Source organism: Petaurus breviceps, unplaced genomic scaffold, assembly GCF_028583685.1.
Source record: "Petaurus breviceps papuanus isolate PSGF00001 unplaced genomic scaffold, PetGlider_PUasm1.0 174, whole genome shotgun sequence".
Lineage (NCBI taxonomy): Eukaryota > Metazoa > Chordata > Mammalia > Diprotodontia > Petauridae > Petaurus > Petaurus breviceps.
The window spans coordinates 15,054,014-15,066,604 of record NW_027185761.1 but is presented as its reverse complement, the minus strand read 5'-3'; the positions used below and the strand labels follow the sequence as shown (position 1 = coordinate 15,066,604).

Sequence of the window (12,591 nt, the reverse complement as noted above, 5' to 3'; positions counted from 1 at the left end):
TCAGCCCGGACGAAGTTAGTTATGGGAAGGTGCACTGGACCAAAGAGCAGGAAGCTCGGGTTCTAGTCTCATTTCTACCCTCTAAAGTCTGCCTAACTTTAAACAAGCCAACATTTCTGGGCTTTGGGTCCCTTTTTTAAAAAAATGGAGGTATTCAATCTCTCAAGTCTCTTTCTATCTGGAAATTCTGTTCTGACTCCAAAACCCAGGATCCATGCTTCCCCCCCTCCCAATTTATGTGCTTCTTTAGCCTATAGTTTTTTCCTGTTTCTTGCCTGAAGGGAGTGCCACAAAGCCACTACCTCCCTCTGCCCATAAGACAGACCCAGAGACAAACACACACACCCTGTATGCCAGGAAATGAAGATCTGGCTGGGTATGTGGTTACTTTAGCTTGAACCTAATGCAAGTGGGAAAGGTTGATGGAGAAACAACAAAGCTCTCTTTGCATGTCTGCTTTTTTTTTTTAATGAAATCTGTTTAATGGTGTACAGGGGTGTAGCAACTCTGGGTGGGCTAAAATTTCCCAAAAGGCAAGTTTCATATTTTAAAAATAAACATTTTTATTAATAAAGTTTATAAATCCATAAATAGATGAAAGGTAAAATATCAAAACATGACTAAAGTATACAAAGTTCACTCTCAAGGCCTCACATTCCAAATTGCCTTGGCCTTATCTGGGTAGGTCAAGTCAAAAAAAAAAAAGAGAATGATTCCCCATGTTCTCCTGAGGAGAAAAGTGACTGAGGAGCTACAGGAGACAGAGAAAGTGACAGAAGAGAGAGAAAAGGGGACCCCAAAGGTGGCCACCCAACACTGTCATCTCTGAAGTAATTTTGGAAATGAAATAATTGAATTCAATATGAATTAAGAGCTTTCTTCCCTCCTACTTGCATTGGCAATCCAGAATCCATGCTGGATCTCAACTTTCTGCCCTTGAGGGACCAACAGACAGACTGCTATGGGACTGGGGGCATCTATGCTCCCCCCTAGATTCAGGGCATATCTTTTTGGGGGATGGCAGTTTTACAAAAATAAAAAACAAAAAACAAAACCCCTATACAGTCTTGGAATGATTCCCCATCTCTACCTTTTCAGAGTAGAGAATGCCCAAATTTGTTTCCAGTTTCTATTTTAAATATATTATAACATGCAAACTCTGGTCATTCAACAAGCCATCTCAGCAGATGGCTGAGATTAGACAGTTCAGACACCTGGGAGATAGGGGGGCAAACCCACCAAATCTTAACCATGTTTCTCAGGCCTCCATATGATGCTAGGACAAGGCTATGGCCATCCCAGGCTTCCCTGGGTTATGTTAACTACAACTTGAAACCCAAACTGGCCTGGCCTGTCGGAGCTGGTTGGAGATGAAATTCCATCAGAAGCCAGTATCCATTTGGGCTGTTTGCTTCCAGAAGGGCAAACCTCCCCACTGGCCTGGCTGGCTGCCCTTGTTCCTAGCAACCCCTCCCCCTTGCTCTTTGGTAATTTATAAACAAGGAAGAGATTAGAACAGGTTCTCCTCACTCTAGGGGGTGGGGGAGGTGCCACTGGGAAGGACGTTTAAGAAGGTTGGGGTTCACCTAAGCCAAATTAAGCAGTTACCCAATAGTCTCTAATGGGTAAACACCAGGCTGATGGAGGGAAAAAGGTCACTCTTCTCAAGGTCCAAATGGAATGACATTTTCCCAATTCCTTTTAAATCTGTATATCAAAGTCATTTAATACAGACTTTGAATCTGCCAATGTGTGGCACCGTGGTAGACCCTAGGGCAAAGTTAAATAAGATGGGCTCCTTGCATAAGGGATAGCTATCCATGCAAGACCTGATAAGTGTGAATATACAATGCCACTAAGTAAAGGGAGGGCGAGGAGGACTTGTTACCTGGGGAAAGAGGTAGCCTTTAATCAGGACCTTCCAGGATTTTGATGAATGGAGATAGTGGGTGGTACATGTCAGGAGGAGTCAGGGGGACTTCCAGTCAGGGACGAATAATGTCAGTAAAGAACAGTGCTGGGAAAAGATCCAAGTCTAGTAGGAAAAGCCTGGAAAAATAATGGAAGGCCTTGAATGGCAGTCTGAATTTGGGATTTATTCAGCAGGTAATGGTGAGTGGGGGGGGTAGTTATCACAAGGGCAATGATATCAGAGACGGACTGGAGCAAGATAAGTCTGGTGACATGTAGGATGTGTCCCAGGGGGAAGAGAAGGGTAGCAGAGGCCTAGTTAAGAAGTGATTATTGTGATCTAGGCTTGAGGTGATCAAAAAGTCTATAGTAGGACAGGAGTGCCAGGAGCCAAAAGGAATGGAGGAGATTCTGAAAGAAGCTGAAAGATGCACATTTGACTGGATTTGGGAAGAAAGAAAGTGGTCAGACATAAGGGTAACTCAGTTTCTAAACCTGAGGTGCCAATGAAATAGGAGAAACTGTTTTTTTTGGGAGGAGGGAGAGTTAAAAACTGGCCTTAACTTCTATTCAAGACATGATGTCAAGGGAAAGAGAGGAAGGCACCTACGCAAAACTAAGGGAACCACAGCAGCAAGAAGCTGAAATCCTCCTCCACAAAAACCATGGCATATCAGGAGTTCCCCTTCTTTTACATGAGAACCATGAACCTCATTCTCCACTGGCCCAGGTGACCAAGAATACCCCTTCCCCTCCCCCCACCCCAGTCTTATAGCCAAGGCATACACTTTTTACCCAAGCCCTTTCTTCAGCCCAAATGCAACTAACTACACAGTAAACTCCAGCTTGGCAGCGGTATAGGGGCTGAAAAGCAAAAGTTGTGGGGGCTAGAAACCAAGAGAAGAAGCAAGCTGTGGTTCTGCCCCTGTGGCTGCGGGCTGACAAAAATTCAAAGTGTCCTCTCATAGAAAAGGGGAATTCTACAGTGCCATCCCCAGCTTAGGGAAACAGCAATCTGCAGGTGCTGAGATGGAGAGGAGAAACCATTGGTCCATTTTAGTCCTAGGAAATGATTCTGTTCACCACATGACAGCGTCTTATTGAACGCAAAGCCCTTTCCTCACAATAACCCTGAGAGGGGAGAGAGAGCTGGTTTCCAGATACCCATTTTGGGTGGTTTCCTTTCCCAACACCCACGCAGTTTTACAACTTCAAATGGGTGGTAGCAACAGCCAGGGATATGGGTGATCACATGGCCCTTTTTCAGAAAGAAGCCCCTTCTTCCCCTCTTTACACTATTAAGAGAGATCTGGGAGTAGAGCAGCTCTCTTCCAAACAGATGCAACTTTAGGGACTACGGGGTCTAGCTACTTGATTCTGTACTAGGGACAAGACAGAGGTGACTTCTGTGCAATAGAGACCAGGCACTTTTTGTTGGACACATGCAGAAGTCTTCCTGATCCAGACCAAGAAAGAAAAAAGGGACTAGATCCTGGTCCCCTCTACCCCACATCATGAAGAGGCAAACAGTCTAGTTAATCAACAACCATCCTCAGAATTGTTGAGATTCGATGATTTAGCAGAATCCAAGATTTTGGCAGTATAGATTCTGGGAAAGTTGAGATATCTTAGGGCCCTGCACCTCCTGTTGGCAGCTTTGTGAGAGAGAAGCCTGGAACTTGGGAGAGAAAGAGGGGAAAATCTGGGAGGAGGGGAGAACCCCTGTCCCTTACCCTAGATAAGTTCAATTAACTACCAGAACTCATCTGGGATCATCACTACCCTTTTCTCTGTGTAGCTGCTTTCTATGAGGCCAGAATGGGGACAGACCTTAGCATGGCAGAATTCCCTTTCTGAAGGCTTGAAGCTGTTCATTCTTCTAACCTGCTATCCCTGCTCAGCAATGCCTGCAGTCAGCCTGGCTTGGTTCCACCCATCCCAAGGGTGTAGTCTGGAAGGGAGGCTAGGAGTATGTCATGGACCTTTCTTCTAGTGATGAATTGATGGGGAGAATTCTAATCCTGAAATCCAAAGAAAAGGGTCTGAGGACACATAGCCTCTAGTATTAAGAGTAGGAAGACAGATAGTGGTAAGTTGAGGATGGATTATTTTTTTGCCCCTCAAAATTCTACAGAGGTAACAAAAATAGGGCACTCTGACTCTAGAAGGCCCCTGAGAATGTGCCCAGATCATTAGGTCCCCAAGAGATAAGGCCTGGAGATACAGCAGATACAGCCTTCTCTTATTTTCCATTAACCTCACAGACTATGAGTTAAAAACTGTCCCTTTAAGTAGGGTCCTGAAGGAATCAGAGGCAGGGAGGCTAGGTTTCAAAGTCAGAGGAGACTCGGTACCTAGCAGCAATGAGGGCAACATCGGTTACCTGGGAAGAGGGAGGCAGTGATGGGCAGGCCAAGGTTGGTATCCTAGAGAGGGAAAAACATGAGGGCAGAGGACTGGGGTATAAAACCTGGCTGATAAAGGCCAAGCAAAAAAACTCTGTGCATATGAAAACTCCTGATGTGTTGACCATTTCTGTTCAGCTTCCAATGATACCAGGAGGCCCCAAAACAGCTTTGATGCTGCTCCTCAGGGGTTCACAAATTACTTCTAAGAGACCTACAGTGCCCAGAAGAATGAGGCTAAATTTTGCCAGGAGGGTGTTTTTTTTTTTTTTTAGCCATTTTTCACTTGGAGAAAGGATGAGCTTACTTTTTTCATTTTAGCAGATTTGAATCTGGAGGAAATAAAAAGCTAACCTTTCAGTAGGGCCTCCCATTTCCTGAAGAGTGACAGTAAAGGAGAAGAGGGGAATTTATGGCCCTACCTTGTTAGAAACGAAAGAGGCCCAAGGCCCACTGTTCTAACAGGGAGCTGGCATGGGTTGGTGCCATGACTGACCCTCTCCTTCCCGTGTGCTACCAACTCAGTGATGAGCTCTGTAGGGAACTGCTCCAGATGTAAATTTCAAAGTGTTTGCTAGTCTGAATCTCTAGACCTCAAGATCATGTCTTTCCCTCCCCTAACCATGAGCCTCTGCGCACACTACAGCTTCCTGGAGCCACAGGTGGGCATCAAAGCTGGATGAGCAGCCCTGAAAAAGGCTTGGCATGCCTCCATACCAGAGCTGCCAGTCCTCCCTGAACACCCACACACAGCACATTGGAAGGGCCTTACAGCCCCCTGTGCTTCTGGGGAAGTTTCACTTTCTGTTTAATTAACAGGTTTACATTTCTAAAAATATAAACCACCTCAGAAACCAGTTTCCACTAAGAGAGAACACATGCTCATAGCTGATCTGGGGGAATTGAAAATGAGCCCCTCCCTCCTCATCCCTGTCTGGGCCTTGCCTCCCTATGCTCCATCTCTGCCCCTCAGAACATTTTAGTTGTTGAACCACCTGTAAAGGAAAGCTACCACTCCTGCCTGGAGTCAGTTGGAAGGAAAAACCCCAGGGTAGGAAGGAAAGGGGTTTTTAGAACTAGGAAAAAGAGCAAAGCTTTTTAAGTTATAACAAGTCTGAGTCTGGCCTCTTCCCACCCTCTTGCTTTGGGTCCTCAGGGGAGAGGGGAGGCTGGGCTGAGCTGATGGATACCAAGAATCGATCACCACACCCTGCTCATCCGATTCTGTTTGCAGAAGGAGTGGTCCTGGAAAGGGCAGATCAAACCTTGGGCCAAGAAAAGAAAACTGAAGTGACCAGAGTCACTTTGAAATGACCAAGTAATCAAAACAGTATGAAAACCAAATAGGAAAAAATAAAAAGGTCCTAAACCCTATTGCAACTCCACTTCACCCAGGTGGGCCACTGGGTAGCTGACCTAAAAAAAAAAAAAAGCTCTTGGCCTCATCCTCACCAACTAACTTTGGGAGCTTGGATGGCTCCTGAAATGTGAAGGCTTTAAAGGGAAACAGGCAAAGGATGCTGGGTAGAAGCTACTTTTACCTCAAATGAATTTGGGGGAGAATGCTCTGACCTCCCTCCTTTATGCATCTAGACCAAAGTCAACTAATAAGTAAGCCTACAGGTCATCCTTACAGAAAAGGAGCCAGAAGGGACCTCAGAGGTTAAGCTAAACCCTATCCCCTAATCCTTCCTTCAGGGAAACTTTCCCCTTATGCATTATGGCCATACCAGTAGACCCGATTGCCTTAACTATGTCCCTTTTAAAAAGAAAAAATAATCAGCAAAGCACAATCATAACTGCTCTGGCCGCTACAGAATTGTTGGTCCCCCATTTTGGGGCAGGAGTTATTGCAATAACACTACTTAGCATTAGGTCAAAGAAAACTACAGTATTAGCACTGTCTATCATTCCACTTTCATCGGTGCCACCTCTTGGCCTGCCCACTGCCATCAGCACCCACAACCCCAGCCTTCTGCCACGTCCTTGCTGTCAAGTTTGATGTTGTCTGTGTTCTTCTCACTGAACACGGGCCCTCCGTGCCTCATCATGAGCTCGGTGGCAACCTTCACAAAGGCTTCCTCTACATTGCTGGAGTCCTTGGCAGACGTCTCGATGGCACAGAGGATCTCATAGCGTTCGGCCAAGAGCTGGGCTTCAGTCAGCTGAACCTCTCGAAGGTCACTTAGGTCTGACTTGTTTCCTGGAGGGAGAAGCCAGTTTGTGTCAGTCAGTTAGACAAATGGAATCTTCTCTGTACTTTTCCCCCAGGGCTGGGGTGGGTCAGGTCAGGTCAGGTCAGAGAAGAGGTGGATGGAGTGGGAAGGAGGCAGACAGGATGATTGGGACAAGACTTCTGCATACAAGTCAATAAGCACTGATTAAGGACCTGAAGGTGCTCATCATCTTCCCCTAACCCCACAATTAAACTAGTTGCCCCCTAAAACTTCCTTCTTCTCTAAGTCTCTCAATGACACCACTATCCCTCTAGTTGTCTCAACTCCTCAAAGCCACCTCTGAATCTTTCATCTTTCTCTATCTCCCAAACCCAATTAATTACCTAGCAAAAGGCCAGGTTTAATAAATGAATGCTTATACATTAACTCACTCACTCACTCATTCGATAGCCTATCTCTACAATATTGGACACATCCACCCCTCTCATTGGATTTTACTATCCCTTTAATCTGATTATAATTATTGGCTCCCAATTAATCACTTCACTAGGTGCTAGGGAAAATACAAAGATATTATCATGTGGTGTCTGAGGTCATGGAGCTTATTTACAATTCAGCATGGGGAGATGCAAAATATACCTGAAATGGGAAAACTATAATGCAGAAGAGGTAATACATGTGAGACAAGATACGAAATGACATGAGTCAAGAGGGGGAAGAGCTTGAAACTGGGGGTGCACAGGTTTTGAGGGGCAGAAGGCATCTGAGATGAATCTGGAAGCATAGATGAACAGTTTTCTCTTCTGCCCATTCAGATGGGAGATGCCTTCATGTGCTGGGGATAGACATCCCCCTAACTCACCAATGGGTTTGAGACTTGCTGGTTACGCTCACCTGGTTAGCCTATTTTCTGAGCAGTTAACCAGAGTGTGGCCTCTGTGCATGCTACAGCTTCTTGGAGCCACAGGTGGGCACCAAAGGTGGATGAGCAGCCTTGAAAAAGGCTTGGCATGCCTCCATACCAGAGCTGTCAGTCCTCCCTGAACACCCTCGAACACCCCCATATAATCAAGAACAATGAGTGGACATTTCAAGAAGGCAGATTTCAGGTTAACATAAGGAAAAACTACCTACCAATTCCATCTGTTTCAAAATGGCTCTGGAATGGCCAGTGTAGGGATTGGTGTTGTTTGACTATGCCTTATCTGCTCCAAGGGTTTTGCTTTTCCACTGGGGAGGGGGAAGGCAAAAGGAAGCAAGGGACAGTGATCCAAAAAGAACACTGAGAAAGGCCAGAAGAAAACAGACAAGTAGGAAGCTTTGAAAGGTGAATTTACTATATCATAGTATAAAACATACATATACACTATATCATAGTGTAAAAATGGCAGTGAATCTGGAGTCAAAGGCCCTAAGCCCAATTCTGGTTCTACCACTTAATACCTTAGTGACCTTGGATAAATAAATCATTTAACCTCCCTGGGTCTCAGTTTCCTGAAGTGACTAAACTGGATGGCTAAAGGTCCCTTTCAGTTCTAGATCTAAGATCTTATGAGGGTACACAGGGGACACAAATCCTGCCAGTATTTGTGCTTTGGGAGCAGTTTCTATAGGGGTTGAGTGAGTGAGTAGTATGAGTATTGAGTAGTGAGTCATGGTAGTATCTGATGGGGGAAGGAAAGAGAGAACAGATGGCAGTTTGATGGGATAGAAGGGTCAAGGGATTTTTTTTTAGGATTTCGAGAGCTAAGCATGTTTGTAAACAGATGGATAGGGACCAAGAGAAAAGGAGAGATTAAAGATATATCATGTGGGTAACTGATGGGACAAAGTTCTGGAGGAGGGGCAGGAGAATCTCAGGATTCTCCAAGTATAATTGAGAGCACAGGTAGAGGCATGAATTTTAGTAAAAAGGAGGATTTCCTTTGAAAGGAAGGGAAGGAGGAAAAGGTGTTTAAAGAGTTTTGAGGACATGCTGAAAATTGAGAGAACAACAAAAAGGGCTTTTTCTCAAAAAAGTAGGCAACATGATAGTGACTATGGAAGGAGAGGGGCTAAGACACTTGAAATAGTCATGAGGAATGACACGAGGAATCAATAAATTAAAGTGCTTAATAAATTATTGAATGAATGAATTTTAAGCATGAAAGTAGAGTGAGGTCCAATAGGAAATGCCTTCTGAGTAAGTAGTTTTTCTCCCTGGACTGGCTGAGAACCAGTATCTCAAAATAGGAGTTTATGGTTAAATCCTTGGTATGCTAGAGTAGAAAGAATGATGGATTTGGAATCAGAAGGCTTGGGTTCAAATCCTGATTCTTCCCCCGGGGGACTCTGGGCATTTCATTTCTCAGATCATCTGTCTTACGTGGAAAATAAGAGGATTATGCTTGGTGACCTCTAATGTCCTTTCCAGCTTTGATTCCTGGATTCAAGGTTGTATTTCAGGACCTAGTCCAGGACAAAAGCTAATTAATTAAAAGCACTGTAACTTACCTTTGCAATAATGACCACATTGACATCCTTCTACCCGTGACCCCCATCCCATTAACTGGCCCACAGTTATAGTCTCAAATCACTTTGAGAAACCCTTGATGTTTGTGTGTGTGTGTGTGTGTGTGTGTGTGTGTGTGTGTGTGTGTGTGTGTGTGTGAGAGAGAGAGAGAGAGAGAGTGTAGACTCTTGTCTTTGCCCTAAGAGTTCTGTGTAGGACTAGGAGTGAAGGCATTTCAGTTGAAATTCTGGCTCTGCCACTATGTATATATTTGGGCCTTAGTTTCCTCACCTGTAAAATGAGGGAGGGGGCAGAGTCAAGATGGCAGAGTAGAAGCAGGACCTCCCTACCGCTCAGGCTTCCACCTTTCCCAATCCATGTATAAGGGTACTCTAAACAAACTTTGGAGCTTCAGAACTCACAAAATGACACAGAGAAGCTAACCTCCTGCAGTGCTCTGATAGCTGAGCCCAGCCCCACACCAAGGCTTTAGCCCCAGGGCAGGCCTGACCAGCTGAAGCCGGAGGGATTCCAGATCAGCAGCAGCCGTGGCTGTTTCCAGAATTATCAACACACAGATTCGAAGGACAAAGTGAGAGGTCAGTGCAGTCTGGACTTTGGGACCCAGTAAGTGGGAGTGCATGGCTTTTGCCCCTGGGGCAAGAAGCCTCTGAGACCCCAGCACAGCCAGCCAGCGCCACATGGCAGCTTCAGCTCCTGGCCTGCAGAGTGTAGGGGGACCAAGCACAAGTCTGAGGGGTAATCGCTCTTGCTTTAACCTGCTTGGATCTGGATTGCAGTCTAGGGTAGAGGTCCTGGGGTATGTGTCCAGCTTTCCAAAGCATGTGGAGACCTCAGAGAGGGCACCCATCTAATACCTCTGGCAGCTAAGAAAACCCCAGCATTCGGGACGAAAGCTCCCCTGTCGGGTGGCAGAGTCCTACCTTGGCAAAAAGCCCAGGGGTCAAGTGACTGAGGGGTGACATGGCCAGCCAAAGGAAACAAAGCAGACAGAAGATTCCAACATTACACTCCTATTTTGGGGACAAAAGGAAGCAAAGCATGGAACAGGAGGAAGACAGTGAAGTCAGAACTCTTGCACCAAAAGCTTCAAAGGAAAATACGAGCTGGTTACAGGCCATAGAAGACCTTAAGAAGCAGATAAGAGAAGTGGAGGAAAAATTGGGAAGAGAAATGAGAACAATGCAAGAAAATTATGAAATGAGAGTCAACAGCCTGACTGAGGAAAATCACAGCTTAAAAAACAGACTAACTCAAATGGCAAAAGAGGCTCAAAAAGGCAATGAGGAGAAGAATGCCTTAAAAAGCCGAATTTGCCAGATGGAAAAAGAATCTCAAAAGTTCAATGAGAAGAATCATTGCTTCAGCATTAGACTGGAACAAATGGAAGCTAATGACTTTATGAGAAATTAAGATGCTGTTAAACAGATCCAAACAAATGAAAGAATAGAAGGCAATGTGAAATATCTCATGGGAAAAACCACTGACCTGGAAAATAGATCCAGGAGAGATAATTTAAAAATTATTGGACTACCTGAAAGCCATGATCAAAGTAAGAAACTAGAAATCATCCTCCACGAAGTTCTCAAAAGAAAACTGCCCTGATGTTTTAGAACCAGAGGGCAAAATAGAAGTTGAAAGAATCCACTGATTACCTTCTGAAAAAGATCCCAAAAAGAAAACTCCTAGGAATATTATAGCCAAGTTCCGGAATTCCCAGATTAAGAAGAAAATATTACAAGCAGCCAGGAAGAAACAATTTGAATATTGTGGAAACACAATCAGGATAACGAAGGATCTGGCAGCTTCTACACTGAGGGATCGAAGGGCTTGGAATATGATGTTCTGGAGGTCAAAGGAGCTGGGATTAAAACCAAGAATTACCTGCCCAGCAAAACTGAGTATCATGTTTCAGGGGAAAATATGGTCATTCAGTGGAATAGAGGACTTTCAAGCATTCTTGCTGAAAAAACCAGAGTTGAATAGAAAATTTGACATTCAGATACAAGAAGCAAGAGAAGCATGAGAAGGCACACAGGAAAAGAAATCATAAGCAACAAAGTTGAACTATTAACATTCCTACATGGAAAAACAATAATTGTAACTGATGAAACTTTTCTCAGTAGTTGAAGGGAATAGAAATATATATATATATATATATACATGGGCATATGAATACATAAAAAAATGAGGGAATTAGGCTGTGGCATAGCCTATTTTTGATTTTTAAAAATTTTTTTAATTTTAATTTTTTGCTTTTTCAAGGCAATTGGAGTTAAGTGACTTGCCCAAGGTCACATAGCTAGTTTCTATGTTAAGTGTTTGAGGCCAGATTTGAACTCAGGACTTCCTGACTCCAGGGCTGGTGCTGTATTCACTGTGCCACCTAGCCGCCCCCATAGCCTACTTTTGAGATACTGGTTTTCGGCAGTCCAGGGAGAAAAAAAACCCTATTTGGGGTTAGGTGGCCAAAACACTTGTAGACTGTAGATGTTTGTCAAATGCTTCTTGAATTGAATTGATTTGACTTCCAGGAAGTCCCAGGAAAAGAAAGCCCTATAACTCACCAATCAGCAGCTGAACTATGTTGGCGCCTGCATACTTTCTGACATCCTCAATCCAGTGAGGCACAGAGAGGAATGAACTCTTTTTGGTGATGTCATAGGCAAGGATGGCTCCATTGGCGCTTCGGTAATAGCTCTGGGTGATGGTACGGAAACGCTCCTGGCCAGCAGTGTCCCAGATCTGCAGCTATACGAATACAGGGGAGAGACCTAATGAGGGGCAGGTAATTATGAGCAAACAAAACCAAGGGAGATAATGAGATGTAAAGGGCTTTACTCACTATTGATTTGGCAGGGAGAAAATGAACAGGAAGAACCTAGCTGTTTGCAGCCTCGATCAAGCTATACCAATAGGAAGGAAGAACTGATCTGACTATGGATGGCATCCTTGTTGGAGTTCTGCTCCTTAACCCTGACCAGCCCAGCCAGCCTCTTAAAGGATCTTAAGACTTGAAGTGAGAGGACCTTAGGGAACTGGGCAGCAGGTTCATGACATAGCCCGTGGCCCTCAGGGCAGCAGGCAATGAAGGGAGTAGGCACCTGGGTTAATGTTTACCTCTGCCTGCTCAGGGAGTTGTCCCTGAGCCAAGGTCCTAGGAGTTACTTCTGAGCTTTTCTATTTCTGATAATCATGGAATTCAGTGCAATAAGAAAAGCCCCACCCCCCAGTCTCATTTTGGAGTGTCCTAGGCTACTGTTCCCATATCATTGAAAATGAATGGTCTCATTATCTAACACCATATACCAAAATCAAGTCTAAATGGGTTCATGATCTAGGTATAAAGGTTGATACTGTAAGCAGTCTGCTAAAACAAGGAATAGTTTACCTATCAGACTTGTGGAGAGGGAATGACTTTATGACGAAACAGGAATTAGAGAACATTATAAAATGTAAAATGGATAATTCTGACTACATGAAATTGAAAAGTTTCTGTACAAATAAAGCCAATGTAACCAAGATTAAGAGGGAGATGGGAAATTGGGAAAGAATCTTTACAACCTATGTCTCTGACAAAGGACTC

The 12,591-nt window shown here is 44.4% G+C and overlaps 1 protein-coding gene across 2 annotated transcripts in view; it reads right to left on the bottom strand.

Moving 5' to 3' along the window:
• Nucleotides 1-538: 538 nt before the first annotated feature.
• Nucleotides 539-12,591, bottom strand: part of RAB43 (RAB43, member RAS oncogene family) — a 37,405-nt gene continuing 25,352 nt past the window's right edge. For both annotated transcript variants that reach the window (XM_069083783.1, XM_069083782.1), the window contains 2 exons: nt 11,573-11,756; nt 539-6,519 (listed from right to left, as the gene is read on the bottom strand). In XM_069083783.1, the coding sequence (XP_068939884.1) occupies nt 6,269-6,519; nt 11,573-11,756 (435 nt within the window). In that variant the 3' untranslated portion in view covers nt 539-6,268. The remainder of the gene's footprint in view (nt 6,520-11,572; nt 11,757-12,591) is intronic.